At 39.2% G+C, this 27,912-nt stretch overlaps 1 protein-coding gene across 2 annotated transcripts in view; it reads left to right on the top strand.

The window, feature by feature from the left end:
* The window catches only part of IGF2BP2 (insulin like growth factor 2 mRNA binding protein 2), a 66,826-nt gene that overhangs the window by 16,691 nt on the left and 22,223 nt on the right, over positions 1 to 27,912 (top strand). For both annotated transcript variants that reach the window (XM_026688986.2, XM_026688915.2), the window contains exons 3-5: positions 20,033 to 20,081; positions 22,974 to 23,025; positions 25,476 to 25,539. In XM_026688986.2, coding sequence (XP_026544771.1) covers positions 20,033 to 20,081; positions 22,974 to 23,025; positions 25,476 to 25,539 — 165 coding nt within the window. The remainder of the gene's footprint in view (positions 1 to 20,032; positions 20,082 to 22,973; positions 23,026 to 25,475; positions 25,540 to 27,912) is intronic.

Raw genomic sequence — 27,912 nt, 5'->3', positions numbered from 1 at the left:
TACCTATGATGCTTGCTTGTAAAGTAATACTATATGGACTCAGGTGCATTGTGGAAAATTGTGGTGGTTCCACCTTTCAAACATGGTATTCCTCTTAAGTCTCCATCACCTCAAATCAGCATTCTTAGGGCAGCCAATCCTTGGCATTTATAAAATAAAATGCCATGTGCTGATATGTGGGTATAATTGTTACAGTGAGATAACACAAATAGCCCAGATGTTCAATTAAGCTACAGGTATATTGTGCCAAGTGTTACAACCATCCTCAAATCTGCAAAGATCAAAACCCAGGATTAATTGCTGTCAGGGTATGTTATTCACTTGGCTCTCCGCTTTTCTTGCCTTGCACTGATGAAGCAGGAGATACGTGGCACATTCAGCCAGCTTATTTAATATGGTTTACTCCAAGATTTGTCTTAATGTGGCTGATCAGAGTTCAAATCAGGAAATATGGATGTTTCAGCAGATCAAAGGGACGATTTGTAAATGATCCTATAAGCACTGCAATAATATAAATATTTACTAACAATGCTGTTATTGCCAATCATTACTATTTTAGATCACTTAGTTTCTATTACCGTTTAGTGTGCTGGATATTATACATATCAGAAGTAATAAATTTTAGTAATTTTCACTCTTCTTCATTAGTATTCTCATGAAAATTTGAAAGTATTTCACTGCTTTTTACTTTTGACTTACTGAATTGAATTAAATACTATAAGTGCCCACATTGATAAATAAATTTAAACTGTTGTTTAACCTACTGTTTTTTTAAAATAAAAAATACATGGAGAAAGAAGAAGAAAAGCTTATTCTGCTTATGAGACCTGTTCCTAAGCAGTATGTTAAAAAAAAACCTGCCCCATCCTCAAATAATTACAAGTTGCATCTCGGTGTTTTTAAACTTGGCCACTTTAAGATGTTTGACGATTTGTAGTATTATAACATGCTTATAGCAGAGTGGAGAAAAGGCTTAAAGAGAGATAAGCTGCAGTCTGGCTCTGCTTCCAATGAAATTTTTGTCTGAGTTTCTATTCTGGCATGTGCCGGGATCTTCACAAGTACTGCTGATAAAGGCTTGCTGAACTTACATCCAAGTTAGATTTCAATATATATGTGCTGCTTTTCAGGGGAAATTCTATTCAGCAAATTGAAGGGAATGGTGTGTGTGTGTGTGTGTGTGTACACATACACGTACTATTGGAGTACTTCCAGAAAAAAAGTCCTGAAAAAGCATGAATTATGCTGATGCATCAGAAACATCATATTTTAAAGCGCGCTATGCAGCTTTTCAAATGTATTAACATCTACTGCAGCATACCATTGCAGTTGATGTCAATATATAAGTTGCACCTTGGTACTAATTTATATAATTGTAATTAGCAAGTGGTATTTGGGGATTCGTATATCTCCAATGCTCTCCCCACCCCACCCCTTTTTGCTTGAATATCTATCCAGAAATGCATGGCTTCCACAAATTAGGTTTGTAATGCTTTAGTGCGTCTTTGAAACAACTGCTAGACTATGATATATACTTCTTGGTCTCTGTTTTTAGTTACGTGACCATTATTTTTTCATTATAGAATTGTAATTTGGTTTAATAGTTGTATTAAATTAAAACTTTAATCCAAGATTTTCAGAAGCATGAAATACAATCTCCCCGACATTTACAGATAGTCCTCAACTTACGATCACAATTGAGACCAAAATTTATGTTGCTAAGTGAGAAATTTGTTAAGTGAGTTTTGCTCCATTTTGCAACTTTTCTCACCACATTTAATAAGTGAATCACTGCAGTTCTTAAATTAGTAACATGGTTGTTAAGTAAATTTGTTTTCCCCATTGGTTTGGCTTGTCAGAAGTCACAACAGGTGATCACATCACCCTAGGACACTGCAACTGTCATAAATATGAGTCAGTTGTCAAGCATCCCTTATTCCAGTCAGTCCCTGCTGGTGCCCAGGGGTATCACAGCGCACTCCACTCGTAGTGCGGCAACTACGGCGGCTTGGGCTACGCAGGCGTCGATGGAAGAGGTTTGCAGAGCAGCCACGTGGACTTCGACTTCGCCTTTCATCCGTCACTACCATCTGGACTCCTTCACTTCAGCGGATGCGGCATTTGGATGACGGGTCTTGCAAAGGGTTATTTTGGACCATGAAAGCCAGGACTAGTTTTAACCCTCCCGAGGACAACCCTGCTTTGGTATGTCCCATCCTGACCTGTCACAGCCTTACAAGGGAAAATGGGCGTGGTTTACCTGAACGCCACCTTTCCTTGTTAGGCAAGACAGGTCAGCCCCACCCTGAGGGTAGGTTCCCTTTGAGGGACCCATTGGGGAGGAGGGTCCTGATAACGTTCTTGTTTTTGTTCTTCCTTTCTTAAAGGCAATCTGGTTTGTTGCACTGACTTCGCAGAAACTGGGAGGAGTCATCCAGAGTGGGCTAATAAGCCTTTTGCACAGATTCAGTCCTAAGCAGCTAAAGAAGAGTATCACCCATTCTGACCTGTCTTGCTTAACAAGGAAAAGTGGTGTTCAGATAAACCACGCCCATTTTGATCACATGGCCATCGGGATGCTACAACAGTTGTTAGTGTAAAAAATTATCATAAGTCACATTTTTTTCAGTGCTGTTGTAATTTCGAATGATCACTAAACAAACTCATAAGTTGTAAGTTGAGGACTACCTGTACCACTATGAAAAATGCCCTTAAGTGTAATGGATGCATGACATTCAACTGCAAGAGCATAAAGAGAAAGGTAGATTGGGCTGATATACTGTACTAAACTATTACCTACTGTAGTGTCATTCAGGATCATTTTTTAAAACCATGACTTATGATCAGTTGTGATTTACACCATAAACTGTGCTTATGTACCGTGGCTTAATACAATGTACAAGCCTGATACAATTGTAGTTGATAAGGGATTGTAGATAACCACCAACTTAGTTGCATTTTCATCACAACGGATACCCATACTTAATATAATCACTGTTCTGTTAAATTTTACTAGTGCTATTGGGTTTATATATTACCTTTCAGCCTGAGAGTTCAGGAGAATTTATAGAAGAGCTGACCTTAATTTTATCTCCATAGCAAAATCATATAACGTATATTGGGTTAGTCTGAGACAGAGTTATTGACCCAAAGTTACATAGTCGTATGGAACTTGAACATAGGTCTCCCTGATCTAAATACAGTGCCTTTATCTAATTACATTATTTTGAAGCTATTCCTCTTCTCATTCCTCCGAAGGAAGTGCTCACTTCAGGAACCTGAAAGTAAGCATCCTGGCCATTTGTTTTCTGTAGCAAAGAAATGAACTCTACAGTAGTTCTTGTATTAATCTCACAGTTATGAAAACTCTTGATGTTCTAGCTGCAATTATACTGTAACTGTTCTCCCATTTGTTTCTGGTTGTTACTACAAGATTTGTAACCTACTACTTCTCTTAAATGTCTAGTGCTAAAATCCTACTTCGAATAAAATGAGAAGGTATGAAGAAACCTATTATCTGTGCTAAAATGGATCAGATACTGAAACTGAGAAGCCAGGCTCAAGTCATTATTTAGCATTGGCAAAGGTTCACCATGCGATCAATTACAAGACCCATGAAATGTCATGTGTCAAAGCTTTGATTTTGAACATCTACAAATTTGGCCACTTCAAGAGAGCAGAGGCATGCAGAAGAATCTGGTCACACATCTTAATTTTATTTTCTATTTCTGATATATTAAAGTAATCTGTAAAAAAAAAAGTGTGAGCTGGATAAAGGAAAAGGCACTTTCTATGGTGAAAAAATGCAAGCAAAATTAAGAGAGAAAGGGAGAGGGAGAGAAATATTACATGCTTTACTGATACTGTGTATGTCAGATAATAGCATGGAAAATGTAAAAGCTAGCAAGTATCTTATTATTGATACTTGCTATATTGATACCTACCAGGGATATTGATTTCAGCCTACTGACCCAGTGAAAGTAAAATTAGAACCACTGATTTGTGTAATTTGTTTATCCTATTCCTCCTTTTGCCGTTTGGTCTCATTTGTTTGTGAATGCTCCCACTGTGTGTTGTCTGCTTCTGCAGATCATGTGTTAGAGGTTGGTTCTTTTTCTCAACAGCATTATCCTGCAACTGGACAACATGTCCTGCTATGTTGTCAAATTCCTCCTCCTTTCACTGCTAGCAAGCAGATTTAGGCCCAGCAGCCATAGGTTTTTCTGCAGAGAGTTACATCTCATTACCTGAAACCATCCCTTCAAATGTTATGACATGTTCCTATCAACTTAACTTTAATTAACCCAATTTTCTGTCTTTGCATAATATATTGAACTACAAGATAAATAAGATACAACGTGCACTGATTATACTCTAAGATATGATTGACAATAACCTCTACTCAATCCAAACCATCTCTTCTCATCCACCCATGACAATAATTCCGTGAAGCTGGGGGGGAGGGGGGGAGGGAAGGGGAGAGGGGGGAGGGAAGAGGAGAGAGAGAGAGAGAGAGAGAGAGAGAAAGAGAGAGAGACACAATTCCTGAATGAGTTTCAGTGGCTGAGGATAGATGAATCACTATACCATTCTGACTTTCTTCTGTCACAGACATTAACATTGGAGTTAACATTTTTCATAGCAGTGAGAGTGTCTAAATTTCTCACAATAACATAAGATAGGGACATTTTTAAAGAAGAGATTGGAACTACATAAACCGCAGATTGATCTTAGAACTGAGTGGCAAAGATTGATTAATACATCACACTAAGTCTTAATGTGGTTGTTTGCTTTCAGTTTGTGGGACCCAGTCATTGTTACTTGTAAACTCTAGTTTATGGCTGCATTCAATGTGTGAACTCAATGATTGTAGCTTATTCATTAAATCACTGTTTAAACAGACCATGTCTTCTTATGATATGTGAGCCCATTGAATCCTGTGATTGAGAGAAAGAAGGAAATGGACTAGATACTCAAACTCCAGGGCTATTTATATGTAGAGGTCAAAACCAACACAAGAGTCAGTAGCTTTGGGGATAAAATCAGCACAGGGTAGAACAAAATATTTGGTTGTTTTGAGAAATAGCAGGAACTTCAGTGAACTTTTCTGCTATTGAACCAAATTAAAATTAGTTAACTGAGCATCCCAGTAACTGGGAAACAGGTGGAGCTGTACAGAATAAAATCCAGATTGTACTCTAGTCTAATCTGGAGTGGGAATGCTTTTGAATTGGGCTCTACTACTCCTTAATGTTGTGGATCCGCCGTACTATAAGTGACTATAAGGATAGTAGGAATTTGTGTCACTAGAAGATGCACATTTGAGCAGTAGATATTGTCTCCTTCGTTATCAACTGATGTATTCCTGTACCTGGCAGCCTTTTAAGCTTCTCACTCTTTGACATTTGAAAAAGGCAAAAATCCAGGGGTGGGATTCTACCAGTTCACACCTATTCGCTAGAACCAGTTGTTAACACTCTAAGCAGTTTGGAGAACCGGTTGTTAGAAGAAATTACTGGCCTAATCCTGCAAGGAAGGCAGGAAGGAAACATTCTGGGGTTGTTTACAGAAACTGCCTCTCCGTTAACCCTTATTACATTCTTGGCAGGACTAGACTTCCTGTCTCAGGAACGTCTCTGGAGTTTTTTTCCCCTCCTTTGCTGGGACTTTGCTTGTGTAGAGTGACCACTCAAAGTTACAATGGCACTGAAAAAAGTGACTTATGACCATTTTTCACACTTACGACTGTTGCAGCATCCCCACAGTCATGAGAGCACAGGCGAGGAGATGCATGCCTCGATGTGAGTGATGTTGAGTTAGCCACACCCAGCCAGTCACATGACCACCAAGCCGTGCCCACCAACTAAGCCACGCCCACAGAACCAGTTGTTAAAAAAATTTGAATCCCACCCCTGCAAAAAACTAAAATTCCCAGCTGCTGCATTAAAACATGATTGCTTTGTGCCCAGAAATCTGTAGTTTTGAGTTTCTTCTATGGCAAGTAATCTGGATTAATTTTTTCTTGTGAGAAAAAAAGAGGGCTAACAGTGAAGAGGTATTACTAATTTATTTTATTAATTGCTTTTATGTTAGATATTATTTGTGAAGACTCATGCATCTTAGGTATAAATGCTATAGTAAAGAGGTATTACTAATTTATTTATTTATTGCTTTTATGTGAGATGCTATTTGTGAAAACTCATGCATCTTAGATATAAATGCTAAATTACAAGTTGCCATTATCTTTTATTGTAAATGACTCATTCTGAAACAAATAACTAAAGACCTAATACTATGTTTATATCTCAGTACTGGACATAAGTAATGTGTAGCATCAATTTTAAATCTGTTTTGTACTATTTTCTTTGAAGAGTTCTCCAGACTAGGAACAGAAACTGAAACAGAAAGGATATTTATTCATGTTTGTCAATGCCTGTGTGTCTGCATATTCAAATTAACTATTGAAGTCTGTTAACCACATTAGTTTCCACAGGAAAACCCTTCACTTTTCTAGAGCTTGTATTTTTGTTTCAGTAAGATTTGTAACACAACTCTTGCTCTTCATCTATCTTTGGAATTTGAAGAAAAATGGTTTTTTAATTATTTATGTTTTGGGTTATTTATCGGGGAAATGAAAATAGCTCATTCTCCTGAAGTGACCTTCAGATATTCCAAGAAAACTGCTGGTCAACAATTAAACCATCGTAGGACAATTACTTCCTCAGAAAAGCAGTATTAAATTGCTAGTCTAAATGAACTTTTTTAAGAAGCATACATGTTATTAAAGAATTGCATAGGGTATAATCAGTGAAGAAATTTGTGTGAGCAAGGTGGTGTTCATATGCCACACACTGGACTGCTAATTGTAATTTAACTAACTGCTTTGCACTAACCAGCATGCATGATGAATGTTCAGTCTGTTACATAAACTAAAAAAAATTGTTGATTGACTAAACCATGGTTGAATTTAGACGAGAACAAACATATACAGACATTTGCAGAAGAGGACCTTATAATAGTAACCATCACCTGTTTGGACTACTACTTTGTGGAAAGCTGTCTAAAGGCACACAATTTTGAAACTGCAATTGGAATAAAATGTAATGGCTCATGTCCTAACTGATGTTAATAGATCTATGTTGCAGGTCCTTTAACACCATATTTCCAGATTCAATTTAAAGAGTTGGTTTTAACCCATAAAGTTCTGTATGATTTTACATAGAGGCGTTGTCAGCCATCCTCCTTAAATTATTTTGATATAAATAACATGGGTAAAAATGCTGGTGTTTTTCTGCCATCATGAAATCGAGGAGTCTCAGATTTGGAAGAGGTACTTTTCTACTATGTTGTGGAATAGTCTTCCATTGGACATCAAAGCAGGTCAAAGAAGAGCCATTCTGGAGAGTTGTTTTTTTTTTAAAAAAATAGGATAATTTCTTAAGAAAAACTCTAGCTTTTAAATGAGGGATGTTTATTCTGATTTATAATTATTACATAACTGTACAATGGCTATTTTATTTTATTTTATTTTTGAACTGCTGTGGGTCCCATGACTGTGAAGGTCTTAAAGCTCAATAAGTAAATAATTTTATAAATAAATCCAGCCATTTGTTTTTATTTAAAGCATTTATATCCTGCTTTCCTGTTCCTAAAAGCATCAGTAACAAATAACATAATTGTTAAACATGATTTTCAACATAATATCAAGTTAAGTAAGATATCCCCATAGAAACATCTGAGATTACATTTGTCTTCTAGTATAAAGTGTTTTGCATTAACATAAAGGAACACTTTATTTTTAATTGAGTTGATTTTTTAAATAAAAAGATGAGGCAAATTTTTCAGATGTAAAAAATGAGAAAAGTCTTGTTCGGAGTTGTATAGCAGAGAACAACCCAGTAGTGTAGTTTCTTATGCAAGACCTCTTCCCCATCTAGGCTATTTTGTGTGCTCATGATAAAACAAAAACATTTGCTTTATTTGCTCCCCAAGAAGTTCCATTATATGTAAACTTCTTCACAAAATTATTTAAAAAATCATGCTAAAAATGATTTTTAAGAGTGGGATATGAATCAGATTAGGTGAAACTGAAATAAAATATCCCCTTCAGTTTATTTTCCTTTGTTTAAAGATTACTATATAGTTCTTAGCAAATTGGACAGCATGCTATTACTGGAACCTTCACAACTGCTAATCCAGTTTTACAGAGGAATTATTGAGTCTGTCATCTGTACCTCTATAACTGTCTGGTTTGGTTCTGCAACCCAACAAGACAGACACAGGCTTCAGAGGATAATTGGAACTGCAGAAAAAACAATTACTACCAACCTTCCTTCCATTGAGGACCTGTATACTGCATGAGTCAAAAAGAGGGCTGTGAAAATATTTACACACCACTCACATCCCGGACATAAACTGTTTCAACTCCTTCCCTCAAAACGATGCTAGAGCACTGCAAACCATACAACTAGACACAAGAACAGTTTTTTTTCCGAAAGCCATCACTCTGCTAAACAAATAATTCCCTCAACACTGTCCAACTATTTACAAAGTCTGCATTACTATTAGTGTTCTCATCACTCCTTATCACCCATCCCCTCCCACTTGTGACTGTATGACTAACTTTGTTGCTTGTATTCTTACGATTTATATTGACTGTTTCCTAGTATGATTTGATTGATTATATCCTATGACTATCATTAAGTGTTGTACCTTATGATTCTTGACTCTTGACGAATGTATCTTTTATGTACACTGAGAGCATTTGCACCAACACAAATTCCTTGTGTGTCCAATTATACTTGTCCAATAAAGAATCCTATTCTCTTCTATTCATGAACTAGTGAAAGTGTTTGTAACACTTCGATATTATCAGTATTGCCAGGCATAATGCCTTGAAAAGAAAGATTAGCTGTATCTAAGGGGCTAATAAGAACATGTGATTCTTATCCACGCACCAGGAGTCCAGGATGGGTTAGACTCCTCCCTGTGATGTCATAGAGCTGAGTCTGCCACTATATAAAAAGCCAGCCCCTAGCTGGCTCCCCAGTTTTGACTCAGCCCCTTGTCTATTGACCTAGTGTTTTGGAAGCAGTCAGAGTGTTAACAGCAAGGACAGCTAGGAAGAAAAGAAGGAAAATAACTTTTTCTGTACAGCTCCCGGGGCTCTGGTGGAGCTGTGCCATGAGCTGCAGTGTTGAGGATTCAGCGCTGCCCTTGAGAGGCTGTAAGTACGGGAAATGCTCGGGGATCCTCCCATGCAGCTATCCTTAGTGAAATTGGGCTGCCACTCCTCAGCAATTCAAAGCAGTTTTTTTCGGCGCCTCTCACCTGTTTTGCTTGATGCAGCCGTTCTTTTGCTTTGTTTCTTCACTCGGGGCTCGCAGAAGCCTAAAGAGCAATCGAGGCTAGGTGGCCATTCTCCTGGGATCAGAGCACGTGCGAGTGGCCATTTTGAAAGCAATCAGCCATAACGCATGTGGAGATCAGCCATTTTTAATTGGCCCAACTACAGGAATGACCATTCCCAAGGTGTTTTTCAGCTGATCCAGATCACCTTGCCCAGGCAATAGGCAGCACATACACGAGGGTTGTTCCCAGCACCTCTTGTATCGTTCCTATTTACAGCATGGAAGGAGACAGGGTCAGGCAGAACTTTCGGGCTTAGAAGACCATGTTCAGGCCACAAAGAAAAAGAGAAAGAGTCAACAAGGCCATTATGCGCAGAGAGAGGCTGCAGCAGAGGTCAGAGCCAAGGCATTGGTGCCCAAGAAAACTAAGGCTGAACTCAGGGCTGAGAAGAGAAGGCATGTTGCTTTGGAAAGGCAGTTTGAAAAAACCCGGGAGCAGATGAGAAGGCGATTGCAACAGGCTTCCCAACCAGGGGAATTGCAGGTTTGCCCAGTGGTTGTCTCCAGGGAGGGGGAGGCTGAAGCTGGCACCATCAGTCACCTCCAAACTTGGTCCCCTGAAAGAGTAGAGGAAGAATTCTGTCTCCAAGACTTGACTGGACCCAACTTTAAGCAGGCTCCTTGGGGTCTCCCTCAAGGTCAGATCATCCAGGATGGACATAGGCCCAGGCCTGAGGTCAGGTCTCCGGCTGGAGTTCCTCTCGCCACCTCTACATTTTTTTGTGTGCTGTCCTGTTTCTTGGCATAGTTCCAAACGGGTCCTTATGGAATCGGCCATTCAACACCTTGTGGACATAAGGGGCATACAGCCAGTTCCAGTGGATCAACGTGGCTTAGGCTTCTACTCTCGGCTCTTCATGATCCCAAAGGCCTCGGGGGGGTGGGGGGGTGGCGAGCCATTCTTGACCTCAAGTTTTTGAACAGATTCATCCCATACAGGCATTTTAAGATGCAGACTCTGCATTCAATCCTAGACAGCGTTCGGGAGGGCAATCTCCTCTCTTCCATAGACCTCACAGAGGTGTACCTCCATATTCCCATCTGGCCCCATCACCACCAGTTTCTTCGTTTCTGTTACCAGAACGAGCATTTCCAATACCAAGCCCTTCCCTTCAGGCTCTTGTCGGCCCCCAGAATCTTCACCAAAATGTTAGCAGCATTGGTGGCTTCTGCACACTGAGACCTCTACACTACATTGCAGTTCCTACAGGACCACAGTTCTATCAACTTCAAGAAAAGCCATCTCTCTCCCACGACCAGATTACTTCATTTGGATGCGATAATTGATACGTCCCTCTGCAAGGTATTTCCCTGGATCGTGGGGAAAGCCTCAATGAGATCATCCTTCAGATTCGCCAGCATCGCACAGTCCCCTTGTCACATCTGTCCAAACTCCTTGGGAAAATGGTTTCCTGCATTGGCATCATCCCGTGGGCATGGCTCCATTAGCAGGCTCTTCAAGAATTCCTATTGCCATTTCAATGGGCAGGAACCAGCCACACTTCCTCCAAGGTTCAGGTTCCACCAAAGATCCTTCGCTCATTCAGGTGGTGGCGATCTCCAGCAGTCTGGAGGGGACATCCGTTCAAGGAACCGGACAGAATCCTGCTCACCACGGATGCCGGTCTTTAGGGTTGGGGGGTCCCATCTGGCCAGCGAGAAAGCCCAAGGGAGTTGGTCTCAGGTAGACAGGGCCTGCCTCGTAAATTGGCTATAGCTCAGGGCACTGAAATATTTCCGGACCGGGATTGCAGGGTCCCACGTGTTGGTGATGACAGACAATGTGGCCGCGAAGGCACATGTCAACTGATGGGGGGACAAGGTCCAGGGCCTTGATGAGGGAAGCCGAATGCCTGGTGCGATGGGTGGAGAGGCACCTTTTGTCCATCAGGGCGGACCACATATCAGGGGTTGACAATACCCAGGACAACTGGCTGAGTCAGAGCAAGGAAGACCATTCGGAGTGGAGTCTCCACTCTTCCCTCTTCAGGGGCTCTCTCAGGTTCGGAGCACCAGCAGTAGACCTTTTCGCCACTCCCCTAAATGCTCAGGTAAGCAGATTTTTCACCAGATTTCCTTTTCAGGAAGCGGAGGGGACCAATGCACTTAGGAACAGATGGCCCCCGGGTCTCCTCTACGCCTTTTCCCCTCTTCCTATCATTCCAGCAGTCATTTGGAAGATGTTGGAGGAAAAGGTGGAGCTGATTCTCCTGGCACCACATTGTTCCAGAAAACCCTGGTTTGCCGATCTGATGAACCTGTCTGTAGCCCAACTGTGGAGGATCCTGGCCAACAGGATCACCCTCCATCAAGGAGCCTTGTTTCATCCGCACCCCCATTGGTTTCACTTGACCATGTGGTGCTTGAGTGGCAACATCTGAGGGACTCTAGCCTTCCTGATAGAGTGATCCACACTATCCACACTTCCTGTAAACCTTCAACGATTCACATTTATGATGCCACCTGGAAGATTTTCTGCAATTGGTGCTTGAAGGAAAACTGTGATCCCACCTCAGCATCTATAGCTGATGTGTTACTGTTTCTTCAGGATGGGTTGGATAAGGGGCTCTCACCTAACACCCTCCACCGTCAGGTGGCAGTCCTTTCATCTGTGCTGTCCTGGGGAAAAATATTCTTCCCTGTCCTATCATCCATCAGTTTGTAGGATTTTAAAAGGGGCTTCCAACCTCCTTCCCCCAGTTGTCCATAGGTATCCCACCATAGGGACCTCCCTAAGATGTTGCAGGCCCTTACAGGGCCTCTATTTGAACCCTTCAGATTGGTGTCACTTCAATTCATGACCTTTAAGGTGGTTTTTCTAGTGGCTATTACATCAGCCAGGAGAGTGTCAGAACTGGTGGCACTCACAGTCAGACAGGATCTGTTAGGAATGATAGTCACCTAACAGTTGGGTTGGAAATATATAAACCAGGATAGTAATTTAATACTGTATCTTTAAGAGAATGCTGAAATTGTGATTGGCTGAGGTTCCTCCAATGGCCATAAGATGGAGCCAGAAACCTGGTTTCTTTCTCTTTGCATTTCCTGTTTTGCCGTGTTGCCTGATCGTCGTTCTGCTCGGATTGCTGTGAGTTTTGCAACTGTTAGCAAACTCCGTTTACTGAACTCCGTTTATGATACTTGACTTTGTTTTTGGATTATCCCTGGACTGATACTAACTGCTTTGACTGTGTATGATTTGGACTGTTTGTTGGACTTTATTTACCCGTTTACTGGAAGTAAAACCTACATTTTACTATTCAGTGTATCTGTATGCTGGTTGTGTGTTATTCAACATCACTCTAACTACGTTTCCCTGAGTGCACTCATTCTCGTAATGGGGAATACCTCAACAGGATCTCTGTATTTTTCATGAGAACAGGGTTGTCCTACGTTTAGATCCTATCTTTATCCCAAAAATTAATACCTGTTTCCATCGGGCCCAAGACATTGTGTTGCCAGATTTCTGCCCTCAGCCACACCATGAGTTGGAGCGGAAGTGGCATACGTTGGATGTAAAGAGAGCCCTACATATCTACATCAAACGTACTGAGGCTATGTTTGTGTCCTTCTCTCCAAACTCCTTGGGGAGCAAGGCCCCTTCTCCTACTCTTAAATAGATGGATCAGGGCATGTATTTCTAATGCCTACCAGACCTTGTCTCTTCCGGTGCCCAAGAACCTAATAGCTCACTCCACCAAAAGCGCCGCGACCTCTGCCGCCTGCGCCACTCAGGCCTTGCTTGAAGAGATCTGCAGGATGGCTACCTGGGCATCTCCGTCACCCTTCATCTGGCACTATCGTCTGCACTCATTTGCCTCAGCAAATGCAGCTTTCGGCAGATGGGTGCTCCAGAGGGTTGTACCGCAATCGGAGTAAGCTGACCAGACAATGACCCTCCCGTAGACATGCAGGCTTTAGTATGTCCCATCCTGGACTTTCAGCACAGCGTGGATGAGAATGGGCGTTGGTATAATTACCTGAGAATGCCCTTTCTATCTACGCTGCAAGAGAGTCCAGCCCCACCCTTGTTACGTCTGATTCTGGTAAGGGGTAGTTGTTTCTAATTGGTTTTTGTTTGTTTTTTTGCTTCCAGAGACACTCTACATCTGTCAAGTATCTTCGCCTAAAGCTGGGGAGCCAGCTAGGGGCTGTCTTTTTATATAGTGGCAGACTCAGCTCTATGACATCACAGGGAGGAGTCTAACCCATCCTGGACTCTCTTGCAGCATAGATAGAAAGGGCATTCTCAGGTAATTATACCAACGCCCATTTAGTTTATTCTGACTTGTTTAATTCAAATGTATTCCTAAGTACTACTTTAGAATTACGTTTTGTAATCAGTGATAATTACAGCCCATGCATTTGGGTGCCGCATATTTCCTAACCCTTCCTTCCTTCCTCGCTAACTCCGAAACTTGCGTTCATTCACAAATAAAGTAACACAATCCACAGTGAGATTTCCTTTACTGTACACTGTTTGACCATTGTTCTCAAATATTAGCAATAAACCAAGAGGTTTTGCCACTTCAAGCCCTGGGGCAAGATTGAATCTAATGATCGATGTCAAGACAAATGTAAAAGCAGCATTTGTAGGACCATCCTGATCCTGAACCAAGGGGCTGTATGCCCTCTTGTGGCCAGCCAGAAAATAGTTTTAGATTCCAGCTACAGTACCTAAGAATCTTCTGTGCCACACAGCAAACATTACTAAGGATTTTGCTAAATAAGACTTTAATTTTCTTTGAAACATAAATCTTACCAAACAGGTGCCCACATTGACAGGCCTGTTAAGATTTTGCGTTGATGTCCTACTATTCTTGAACCTCTCTTCACTTTCTCCTGAGATGCATATCTAACCAGTTTCCAAGAGAACTGAATACAATATTTCTCTCTCCAGTTTGGCATTCCCTCTTTGAGGCCATTGTGAATTAGACAGCACTAGAACTTAGATGTGTATTCCACAGACAGTATAGAAAAGCAGATTAATTTGTAAGCATTCAGGTTTGTGTATAACACACGTATGAGTTGATGCATTTGTATGTCCGAACTAGAGATATACCCACAAGTAATTTAATAAATCTGATTCTCCTTATCCTTAAAAAGTAACACAACTATTCTACTGAAAAATGTTTTAATGACTGGCACAAAATATAGCCAATTAGAATGGCAATTGATCACATATACCCGTCAAGCAAAATAATTTCTATTCCATGAAATTTTACATGATAATAAATCAATCTTTGCAGAGATACAATTGACCAAGATAGCTACTCTAGAAAATGGTCAGGGAGAACTAATTCTGGAATATGCTTGCCAGACAAGGAAAGAAGCATCCGTTTCTCAGATTAATAAATGTACACATTTTGCTTTAGAAAAAGCCAGGAACTTCTTATATAGATTGTTTATGTTCTATTAGGCTCTAGCTAATTTCACAAAACTTAAATATTGCTATCGTCTTTATGACCTTTTTGGAAAAGCAGAGTTACAACCTGGTTCTGAAGTTCTGATGGTTGGCCGCCTCCTCTCAGTCAATTCAGGTGCTTGGCAACACAGCTGCATTTATGCTACTACTAAGGCTTCTGTCTAATATTTCTTGTGGCTATATAAGCAAGAAGTCCTGATAAATTTTTAATTCATTTTGTATTGGAAATGCAAAGAATTAACTAAACATTTACCAAAAATTTTGAACACATCGGAAACAACATGGAAGTTATCTATCATTGTCATCTTCATGCCTTACTACCTGATAAAAACTGGAGAATAAGTCAAGTAAAAAGATCCAAGAAATGCTCCCTTACAAAGAAAAAATACAGTGCTTGGATTTAACTTAGAAGGCCAAGTATAGGAAATATGATTCATAAAATTATTGCATAGGAAAGTTAGTGGGAACACACACCCTCTCTCTGTCTCAAAAGTATAGAATTATGGGCCAATAAATCAATTTGAAGGGTGAGATTCAATACAGACAAATTAAATATTCAACTCTGCACATATTTATACCATGGAATTCACTATTGTAAGATATAGTACTGCCCAACATGAATTGGATTAAAGCCCAAATTAGACAATTCATGAAGGATAAGTCTACTAATGGCTTCTAATTATAGAATTGTTTGATTTCCCTTGAATATATTGCTACTTCAATTGACTTGGGGTGAAATTCAATTATGAGATATTATTGGACTCTAGAAATTAATTTTCCGTTAGAATCATAAGAGCGGTAAATATAATTAACCAGAGTATCACAGGTGCTTTGTACTAACTGGAGAGAAAATACACTTAAGTATATGGGATTCAGCAAGGGAGTCCTTTGCTAAAAATGCATAACAAGAAAACACTAATAGAAGCTTTCACAAAGAAGCTTCTTATGAAAATGAAAGTATTGGAAGTACTTAATAAAGAGAAAAGATTCTTGAGTGACACAAGCTGAAACTACTGTACACAAATCATGCATTGCTGCTCGTGTGTCTGGTGGTAACCCAAGGCTGACTGTGTGTTGCTTTATCAAATACAAATTAGCGTATGTGACATTTCCTATTTGGATACATTTGAATACATATATAGAAGTGACCATGAAGATTTTATTACAACTTAAAAGAGCTAAAATGTGTGTCAGAGAATGAATTGTTACCTAAATTGTCAGCATGTGTATGAAAGATCATGGAATAATAATGGCATATTATGCTTCAGTGGTTGATGAAAAAGAAAGATTCCCAGATGAGTGTTGGCAAAATTGCATAACATTCTGAATAAATGTGTTCTGAGGAAAAATATAGATGGGTAAATGAATGGATGGATGGGAATGAAACAGAGAAGTACTTAAACAGTGAGTCAACCATTCAGAGATCTAAGAATGAATCAGCAGTGTGACTGGCATCTGCTTAGGAAAAGATACTATTTGTTTCACTAAGTGGTTTAAGTAAGTCTATTCCTGCGTACACATGGCAAAAACTAAAAGCATGCTTGATTTGATTGGTTATGATAAAAGATTAAGAGGATAAGTGAAGAATGCAAAAGTGATAAGAGCCTTGGTTAGGCAAGTAATTTTTTTGATAGTGTCAAGAATGGATCTTGACATAACAGGAAAAATGAAACAAATACCAGAAGTGAAAATACTGTACATGTTTTGTATGAACAATGTTAAATGTTAAAAAATAAATTAATCCACTGACTGAAAGGAAAATGATGATAAGGCAATGATTCTCAGACTGTGACCCCCCCCCCCCCAAAGCAGGGGTACAAGGCGGTCCACTATAATCTCACTTTGTGCGCCATCAGTCACCCTTATCAACAGTTAAATGACTTGCAGAAGTAGATCAGTGACTGAAATATGGTTCATTGAAGCCTACACATGAAAATTAAGTGTATTCGTATAAAAATTCAAAAAATTAACAGCAGCAAATAACGCTTGAGTGCAGGTAATATCCCATACTAAATGGAATTGAACATCTACAAAGGAAAAATAAGGGGTGAATGCAATATGGTTACACATTTGTGAGATGTTTGGCAAAATCTGATTGAAAAGGTACATGAGGTGACAGTGTCCACAAGTTTTGAAGCACAGTTATGTAAAGTATGTGGTGTCATATTTTTGCTTTGTGGAGTCCTCTCTGAGTTTGGTTGTTTGCTTGCAGACATTTTCTTTCCCAACTAGATAATATATTTTATGTTAAAAGGGAGTGGAGTTTTTTCTCTGTTTTTATAACTTGCCCCCCAGTTTTTGGTTTTCAGAAGATCATTGAGAAATGTATGAAAGTGAGGAAAAAAAGGTTTATTGTATCTTTATTTATTTAAAGATAGTATGTAATAAATAGGCTTGAATTACCAAGTGTTTTGAATGATTATTTTTAATGTATAAAGTATGATTATGATTATTTAGTTATATTAGTCATTGGCGTCAATGTATATGCATTTTTGTATGCAGATGATACCGTGATATTAGCTGACAGTGAGGAACATAGATCTGTTTCAAAGAACAAAGTACTTTAGTTTGACAGGGAAAATGGAATGTTTACAAATTATACACATATGGTGAAAAATTAGAATACGAAGATGTATGTATGTATGTATGTATGTATGTATGTATGTACATACGTACCTTGGTAGAAAGTTTCCCAAAAGAGAAAAATTGAGACATTTTAAAACATGCAAATATTGGTAGTAAGATAATATACATTTTTTGTGAGCAATAATGTTGAGAAAAGCAAAAATAGCAATGTATAAGCATGCTTCTTACCAAGTTATGTGGAGTGAGAATTGGTATAATGTAAACTAAAACTAAATAATGCAGTGGGAATTGGCTACTTAAGTAAATATATGTATTGAACAAGGAAAGGCAGGGTAAGAAAAGCAAGGGGGTGAAGGAATGTAGACTTAATACAAAAGTGAGTGACCAGTGTGAAAGAACTACATTGAAGTAGCTTGGTCAGATAAAGAGAAAGACCAAACACAAAATAAATATATAAAGAAAGGATGAATGGATCAAGAGAAAAGGGGAAAACCAAGCAAACTGCATTTGAATTAAATTGATGAAATTCTCAGGAACAAACAAACAAAAATTGTATGAAGCTGCATGTGTAGTCAGAGCAGGCAAAGGGTGCTGTGGAAAGATAGAGTTGATTCATGTAAGTAATTGTGTTTTGTTTAAATTAGGTTTTTTTAAAAACCTTATTGACTATCTTTCATTTCTGTTGCCCGTTACTTCTCTTTCTTTTTTTCTAGCTTTGCATAATATAGTTTGCCCCAAAAGGGAAATATGACATATATGAATGAATATGCACACATACACATGCACACACACATACATTTTTCTCATCAACTCTTTCATATTAATCTGACCAAAGGTATCTCCAACAAAAGAGGCACACCAAGTACCAAGATGGTCAATATATTAAACAAACAAACAAACAAATAAATAAACAAATAGGCTTTAAATTGCAAATAAACCATGGCACATTGAATTTTGGAGGAACTATGGCCAGAAACGTAACTGCCTCTGTTCATGTATCTATCTAATTATATGACAGACATTACTATGCATTTGCTTTTTTGGATGTACTAAGAAATGTAGTTTCTAAATCTGAATTTATGCTGTATTGCCATATAAAAGAATTCATAGGCAAATATAATTTTTTTACCCGTCCGCAGGAAATTTGTCATACATGAAATCCTCCTAAAGTTTCATGTTTCTGCACTTAAACAATATAGGTTTTTATCCTTGAAAGTATTGAGTCAGAGAGTTAGCTTACATTAATATAGGGCCAGAGCTTCCTTCCACCACTGGTCTAGAGCAAAAGATAGCATTGCACAGAAAATCAGAGGAGGACAAATCTCACCCTGGATGATGTGCCATTATTGTCCTCTGCCTGCTATATATCCTTTGCCACTGAGGAGAGCGATTCACAATTATGAATGAGCAATGCCACAATTCCCATGCTTCACTTGTACAATAAATATCAATACATTTATACCCCATATTTCTGGGATTTTTTATCCAATACTCAAAACAGCTTACAATAAACATATGAAATAGAAAGCAAAATTAATTCAATTAAAATTATTAAAATTATTCACAATTACATTTTATAGAATATAGAAGAAAACCCCCCAACATGTTTCTTTTTAAAATTTAATAACCAGAGGATTCCAAGGAATAGCAATCCTGTGATCTGAAATGCAAGAATGAGAACTACATTTTCTTGGGGGAAAAGATGAAATAGATGAACGCTTGTTTAGAAACTTGCTGATAACTGAGATTTGTTTTAGCTTTATTATCAGTTCAACTTATGGTTCTTCTATATGCAATCCAAAATTAACAGTTCAGATTCTAAATCCTCTGTAATTTAAAGTTCCCCACAGTTCAAATCTATTATATTCTAGAGTATTCTGCCCATTTTTTTTTTGTAAAGATTATAATCTATCCTGGGATTTTTTTGTGTTAAAATAACATTCAGCTGTTAATGAAGGAAAATGATTTTTATTTGTTTTTGTTTTTTCATCCAACTTGAGACAGGATCATTAAAGTTGAATCTAGCATGCATTTATCTGGAAACAATTTTTAGTGAACTGAGTGCGACTTTATTATATGTAGATATATATGAAACTTGAAACTTTAATATAGCCAAAGACCAGCATTGTACAATGCCATATGTATGTTCAAGATGTTAACGCTGTACTGTCATATTTGAATGCCTCCTACATTTTAGACTGCACACCTGAAACATTAAAAACCTCATTTTTAAAAATGTCAATAAAATGCTTTGATGTTGATATCTTGGATTATATATTTTATATTGATTTATTATATGTTACTTGCTAAGAAAGGATTGCTTGTAATTCCAAAATGTATTGAATGTGGCATATATTTCTTAATCAGGAAGCGGGAGAAGGGTGTAGAATTATATTCTGGACTGCTTCTGTTTTTTGTCTATTGTGATTAAAAAACAACTAGAGGTTAGAGGTACTTTGCAGGAACCAAAATGCATGAGATATTTCTGTGTAATCTTAGTTTGGTTCATTGCATTCAATTAGAGTTGCTCAAATTTTATGTAACACTAAATAGACCATATTCTGTTGGACTATACTAATCTGATCTTGCTTTGTGGACTTTTTCTTCACAGAAGCAGGAAGATTCAAATCCGGAATATTCCTCCACATTTACAGTGGGAGGTAAGATTAAACAAGATTAATTATTTTCTGCTGTCTATTTCCCCCAAAATTTGTATAAGAATTAGTTTTACTATTTCTCGATAACATTACCCAGGATATTGTAGTAGGCATACAGAGGATGAAGTATTTATTGTAATTTGAATTCAATGCTAGTAGTATATGCAAAAAATTACAAATTTGAAGCCTTTAAGCTGAAATGATCCATTGTGGTCAACACAGAAGTATTCTGATTTCAGAAACTTTTGGAAAGATCAGAACAACTTTGGGACTTTTCTGTAAGGTCAAAGTAGCCCATGAAAAATTTGAAACATTGTATATGCCTCTATTTTATGTCCAATAGGTAAGCTTTAAATGATACTATTCTAGTATGCATATCAACATAGGTGTTATGAGCATACCTTGTCAAATTATCTCTACAACTTTTGCTGCCTCTATTTTTTTATATGAATGAGTTAATTCAATCTGTCAGGGGTAAAGCTGCATGAAACTATTTACTGTGATTTAGTACATTTGAACCCATGTTCTTGTTGTTCTGTTTTAGTTTTGTTTCATATAGTAGGGTAACAAAGTGTAACTTAACAGTTGATATTTATATATGATGAATGCTACTTCCAAATGTACCTCAACTACAGTGAAGTCTTAAATCCATCAATTTCCATTGAGGTATCAAGTAGAGGAATTATAGTTCAATGTTAGAGCACATACCTTGCATATAAAAGATCCAAAATTATATTTGTGTCATCTCTAGGTTTTCCTAAAATTTGAGGGAACTGCAACACCAAACTAGATGGAACAATTATTTAACTGGAGAGAAGGCCACTTGTTGCAGGAATTCTTTCACCAAATTTCCAGGCTTTTAAAAAGCTGTCCATAAGTGCAGTTATGAAACACAAAGCAGTTTATAGATTAACCAGGTTGATTGTCTTGGTCTGCTTTCTTAAATTGGCTGGGGTAATAAGGGCAGTGGATCATGTTTGGCCAGCCATAGTTTGAGAATGAAGTTATCTGGAAAGCATCAGTTTTTGGGAAATGGATCTGTAGAGAGATTGTGAGTGTAATTTGTGGCTTATTGTTTCCTTAGTATTGTATATTGAAAGACTTCATTAAACCAAAGGATGAGCCAGTATGATTAATTTCCATAGTATTGGAGTCCTAAAATTATAAAAAGATACCTTCAGAACACAGGTTGATAGAGGAACATTTAGTGATGGAACCGTTTGTATCAATTGTCTCAGTTGCAAGACTAGATTATTTTTCCACTCTGGACACAGGAGTTGGCTGCAGGGATGACTACACATGAGTATTTGCTTTTCTTAGTCACCATTATCACAGATATGATGATGTTACTCATTGGAAGGACTGCTGTGCTGCTTTTATATAGAGGCTATTGTGCTAGTAAAATGACTCGCTGGCAATAAAAATCAGGTGATTGAATTTCTGCTTTCGGGTATTGGCTGAAGGGGACAGCTTAAATGTTCAATTCTGGGAAAGGGGGTTGCCTGGCAATCTGTGTCAGGCAGTTGGGAAAGAATGAAGCATCTGTAATTGTGTCTTGCCAAGGTGACTATAGATGTATCTTTATTGAGCCACATGGCCTCTAATATTTGTTAGTATCTATTCCTGCTTAATATCCCCTATGCCATGAGTAAGTTTGATTTTATGCATCAGGAGCCCCAGTTGTAAAATATGTTGCCACTAAACTACCAAAAATATGTCATATTGGGATTGGAAGTTATTTCAGCATAACTTGTGTGGCTGACTTAAAGTAGAAAGTTGCATGTTCCTTTATTAAGTCATTGAAATATCCCGGTTACCTGAAAATGTGAGCTCCTTTGGTGGTTGCTTTGTTTGCTGTAAATTTCTGTACCTTACTTCCAAAGCGTTCATTGTTCAGTGTGGCTGTAGAAAATATGTTGGGTCTTAACTGAGGAATATCTTGACACTGCCTGGCAGATTTTCTGTCACTACTTTTTGTAATATAGAACAGCTTCTCTCAATTTGATGCCCTTCTAATAAATTGGAATATGATTCCCACAAATACTCAGTTTACAGTAATTGAACTCTAATGCATCTGAAGAGCCAGTTTGGGGAAAATAATTCAGACAATTCATATGTTCAGACATATAGACAATTCTATATTTCTAGAGCTAAGGGAAGGCGTACCTTTGATTTTTATGTTCTGTGGAAGACTAGAAATTAGATTGGGTTGTTAGCCTAGCGTAGGGATGCATTATATTTTTCAGCTCAAAGGCTGCACTGACTTCATGTGGGAGAGAAAGACTGATATACTAAACTGAGGTGTGTGCAAGGCCCATTTTTAAAGAAGATTCATAGATTTTATGGAGTGAAATAGGTATCTTTCATAAACTTCAATTCCTTTCCCAGCAAAGAAAGAGGTCAAATCACTGTTTCTGCTCATTATAGGGCAGTCACATATTGATCCCCCCACAAGTCCTCTTTGTACCCATATAACTTCTGTACCTGAACTGTACTTAATTTTAATTCTCTTCAATATGAATGTAGGTTGGGAATTCTAAACATTTATAAAATCCCTTAGAGCCATTATTTTATGAAAGTCTTTTTTTTTTTACTATATGAAACTAACGGGAAAACAAAGAAGAACAGAAAAGTTTGGAAAATGATATCCTAAAAAATATTTCAAAATGTTTTTATCACATTCCTCCTATTCCTTATCATTCATTAAAAACAGGCTGCTTCTAAAGCTGATTTCAATCATCTTAATCAAACAAGTATCGCTTTCCATTCTGACTGCTAATAAAGTTAAGTTGGAGTGAATTGAAGAGAGTGCTAATTTGTGCTTTATTACCTTAATTTGAATGACAAGTTTTCAAGATTTTGTTACCTATATTTTACGTCTGATTTCTACTTCAGGTGCTAGATGGTCTTTTAGCTCAACATGGGACAGTAGAGAATGTAGAACAAGGTAAAGACATTTCCTACTGCTTTTTGTTTTTATATAATTAAAAATGCTTTATTAACATTAAACTTTCTTTAGAGACCAAAGTTTGTATTGAATATCTGCTTTATAGTACTTGAAGATAATAGTTTACTGTTGACTTTGTGATGTTTAAGGAGATTTTTAGTGAAGTATAAATGCTTAAACATTAACAAAAAGCTTTTCTTGAAGTTAGGACTATTTATTCACCTCAGCATAACCATTCAAAGGAAGACGATCTAGGGCTACTTCCTGGATGGTTCATATCTCTTTAATCAGATCAAAGGTTTACTTGCTGTGACTTCAATAAAGCAAACATATTTCTTAATCATGTTCATTTTGTTACCAAATTCAATATATAAACTTCAAAAATGACTTAATTCAAGTAATCAAATCTTCTGGGACTCCAGCTATGATATATCACAGAAGGAGAAGATCTGAATATCATAATGTATGAAGACATAGGTGCTATGTGGGCACTTGAAAATATTTGATTAGCAGGGGATTCGCAGTAGTTGTCTCTAGGTTTTCTACATATATCTATCTCAAAAGAACCAGGATATTTTATATTATTCTGAAATATGTTGCTTTGTCTTTCCAAGAGTCAGAAATCCTGTTAGCCTATAATAAAACTATGGATTAAGCAATTTTTAGGTCACCTTAAAGAAATCTAGCATACCTTTTATAAAAAGTATTTTAAAAAACGCTTAAATGGGAATTTTCTTATAGATGTTTTGATGACTGATAGGTGCATGAGATGGTAGCCAAGTTATTTCCATATTTCTGACCTTTCTCTCTGTGATTCTAAAGCAATTAATTTCAGGAGAGCATATATGCACTGTTTAGAGGTGGGAAGGGAATTTCCAGCCTGTTAATTCTATTTAGATGATTCATCATGGGTTACAGTAACTATAACAAAAAGGATTTTGAACAGATGATTTGCTTGTTCATTGCCATTGTATCTAATTGTCCTGCATTTGTGTATGTATCTTTTTATTCATATTTATTTGCTTTTGTTCAGAATGGTTATCATCATCCTGATCTGAGACTCAGTTATTTCTTTGAAATATAAAAAGTTTTCTTGGGATTGTAAGTTTTTTGTGACTAGAGATTTTCAGCCTGATTGTTACTTGCTATGATTTCCTAACATTTAGAATGTTGTCAAATTAAATGTCTTATTATAGATTATTTCTTTCTTGCTCTTCAGGAAATGCTAGGTCAATGAACACAGTATCTTGTTACAGAAATGACCACTAACACTTCATATTTTGAGCCTGCATGTTTCATCAGTTTATGTACTGTAGCAAGAAACTCAAAGCTGTTTCTAATTAAAAGTATCTCTTTAAACCAGACGATGGCTGTAATGAAGGTACTAGTTCATAGCATTATTTAGATCATGTCAATAATGGAAACTAGCTGGCTCTCAGACTGTGTACAGATGGATTCACTTCATCTTAGATACAGATTGTGGCATGCCATTTTATGAAAATGTGGAATGGTTAGATACCCAACCTCACTCCAATTTGAATTCTATTTCCCATGTCATATGAACTAAATAAATGATAACAGAATGATAATGTGTTCTAAGTTTGTCAAGTTCACATGAATTTTGTAAAAAAAAAATCACCCAGAATTTATTTTCAGTTTTTTAAAGAGATCCAATTATGAAAATTCTATTTTTTTGTACTCAGTTTTCTCTATATTAAATATTCTGTGCAACTTTCTCGAATATACTTTAAAGCAGGGCTGTCCAACCTTGGCCCCTTGAAGCCTGGCAAAGCTGGCTGGGGAATTCTGGGAGTTGAAGTCCGCCAGGCTTCAAGGGGCCAAGGTTGGACAGCCCTGCTTTAAAGCAACCTTAACCTGGAATCACATCTCTAAAATGACAGAAATATACAATCTGAAGGATAGATATCTTCTAAGTAGCCTATTGTGAGCCATATTGGGGTAGTAGTTTAAACATTGGACTAGAAAACAGAAAACCTTGAGTTCTAGTCCCATTTTAGGCATAAAGCCAACAGCGTGACCTTGGGCCGGTCACACACACTTTCAGCCCTAGGAAGGAGGAGGCAATGGCAAATCACTTCTGAAGTCTTGACAAGAAAGCTTCGGACTTGTTCAAGCAGCTGCCAAGAAATCAGCTGTGATTCAAAGTCAGCCAAAAAAATAATAATAATATCTGCCTGCTAATTTGAGATGTGCAGACTTCACAACTTTGCTTTAAAAAGTTGGCCATGCTAATATTTGCCCTATTCCTGTTTTCTTGGATTGAAAATCTGCACAATCTGTATTTTCTTGTTCAGCTGCTATTAACTTTGTCTTTGTACAAGGTTCCTACAAAAATGTTTGTCCTGATAATATTTAATAAAGTACACATTTTCTGAAATTTTCCCAGTTGGTTACCACACAAGTATATTTGTTTTGTTTTTGTTTCTTAGTTAACACAGAGTCAGAGACAGCAGTTGTCAACGTTACATATGCAACAAAAGAAGAAGCAAAAGTGTAAGTGGTTACGACAGTTTCAGTTGCATTTTTCATTTCTCCTGGTCTTTGCCATTTTAGTTTTATTCTCTTGTTGGGTTCTCTTAAATTTTCTTTCTGAATTTGCAAGATGTGATAGAGAATGTGGTGGTTATGTCATAAATTTCAATCTGCTGCCATCTCAATTTTCTGCTGAGTCAGAGCTGATACTAATCAGCTAATGATCTTTGATTTTGAGAATAAATATTATAAGATTGGAGTGCCATGTATGAGATGTTAAATATTTTTTACAGTGCTTCTTCAAAAAAAGAAATTCTGCACCAAGGAAAGGTCTGGCAGATACACTCCCATGTGTATCCACAGAAGAACAATGGGCAACCTTGGTTTGTGTCCTACTTATGAAATCATAGAACCAAAACAAGCTATTTGGGTCATCATGTCTAACTCTCTGCTCAGTGCAGGAATTCCAATTAAAGCACACCTGACAGATTTTTATCTAGCCTCCAGTTCAACATACCCAGTAAAATGGTGTCTACAACCTTTCTAAGCAATTCCACTGTTAAAATTGCTCTTATATAGGATTTTTTTCTAAAACCTTCAGCAATTTTAGGCTGAGATCTCCAGTAATCTGACAACTACCGTGTTTCTCCAACAATACGGCCTCCACCAATAGGAAGCCCCACCATGTTTTATTGGCATAAAATCAAATTAAGCCCCTCCCCCCAAATTAAGGCCCATATTAAACATGCGAAATGGAGGGGAATGGCAGGGGGGGCTTGCCGTTAGGAAGTACTTTTGTTGCATGCCCGGATATGCTGCTGTCTGCGTTGGTGGGGCACTTCATAGTGGGAGACCTTCCGCCACCGTTGCTTTCCCTTCTCCCTTGCTGCCACGCTGTTAGAGCAATGCCGCGGCGTTTGGCGCAGCCACGTGTGGCCAGCCAGGGCTCCTCCCTGCAACCGGAGCCCTGCAGAGACACTTGGCTTCAGGTGCTCCTGTCGCCGCCTTCCCTTTGCCTTCGAAGGTAAAGCGAATTATTTTAAAAATGACACCCTACTACAACAAAGCCTCCCCTGCCCGAGAGGGCAGCCCAACCCCACTTGGGGAGGTGAATCTCCCGGGGCCGCAGCGCAGGATCGGCCCACCCCAGGAGAAGCGCACAGCTGACAGGCAGGCCCTCCTGCCCGGCGGCAGAGCTCTCACCAAGGCAGCGAGCGCCTCCCCGCCGGGCCCTCCACTCATCCCACCAGGGCCGCACCGGAGCCGTGCGGGCTGGGCAGAGCTGGGAAAGCGAGCCGCGGGTGCGCGCCCACCTGCCAAGTGAAAGAGCTGGGCTGACCCAAGCTTGGTTTCCTTCCCAAGTCCCTCCAGCCCGAACCCGAAGGGGCCACCGGGAGAGGCCGCCCGAGGCAGTGATAGTGCCCACCCATCCGTGGACAGGGAGGCAAGGCGACAGCCTGCGCCGCGTTCTCCTCTGAGCTGAGCCCCGCCGAGTCAGTGCCTCTGCCTGATGCCCGTTCCGCTGCAGTGTTTAGAGCTGCCGGCACATTTGGAAATGCGTGGGGATGGGGACGGGCTGGGCGAGGGATGGAAAGGACGGGGGGCTCCGGGCTCTCTCTCACCGCGGATGGGTGGGCGCTATCACTGCCTCAGGCAGCCTCTCCCGGTGGCACCTTCGGGTTCGCGCTGGAGGGACTTGGGAAGGAAGCCAAGCTCAGGTCGGCCCGGCTCTTTTGCTTGGCAGGCGGGCGCGCACCCGCAGCTCGCTTTCCCAGCTCTGCCCAGCCCGCACAGCTCTGGCGCGGCTCTGGCAGGATGAGCGGAGGGTCCGGCGGGGAGGTGCTCGCTGCCTTGGCGAGAGCTCTGCTGCCGGGAAGGAGGGCAGGGATGGCGGCTGGGCACTTCTCCTGAGGTGGGCCGATCCTGCGCTGCGGCCCTGGGAGATTTGCCTCCCCACATGGGGTTGGGCTGCCCTCTCGGGCAGGGGAGGCTTTGTTGTAGTAGGGTGTCATTTTTAAAAGAATTCGTTTTACCTTCGAAGGCAAAGGGAAGGCGGCGACAGGAGCGCCTGAAGCCAAGTGTCTCCACAGGGCTCCGGTTGCAGGGAGGAGCCCTGACTGGCCGCATGTGGCTGTGCCAAACACCACGGCGTTGCTCTAACACCGCGGCAGCAAGGGAGAAGGGAAAGCAACGGTGGCGGAAGGTCTCCCGAACATCCAAGCTGTTGCCGCCTGCCCACCCGAGGATGCAAGGGGGAGGGAATTAAGTCACCCCCGAAAAGACGGCCTAGCTGTTTTTTCAGGGGTCAAAAAAAAAAAAATAAGGCCCGGCCTCATTTTGTGAGAAACACAAAATGGGTTCAGGGCCAATGAGCCAATGAGCCAGATAAGGCCC

The sequence above is a fragment of the Notechis scutatus genome, chromosome 4, assembly GCF_049901735.1.
Source record: "Notechis scutatus isolate UNSWTSFEM ecotype Mainland chromosome 4, rNotScu1.2, whole genome shotgun sequence".
NCBI lineage: Eukaryota > Metazoa > Chordata > Lepidosauria > Squamata > Elapidae > Notechis > Notechis scutatus.
This window is presented reverse-complemented; position numbering and strand designations above follow the sequence as displayed.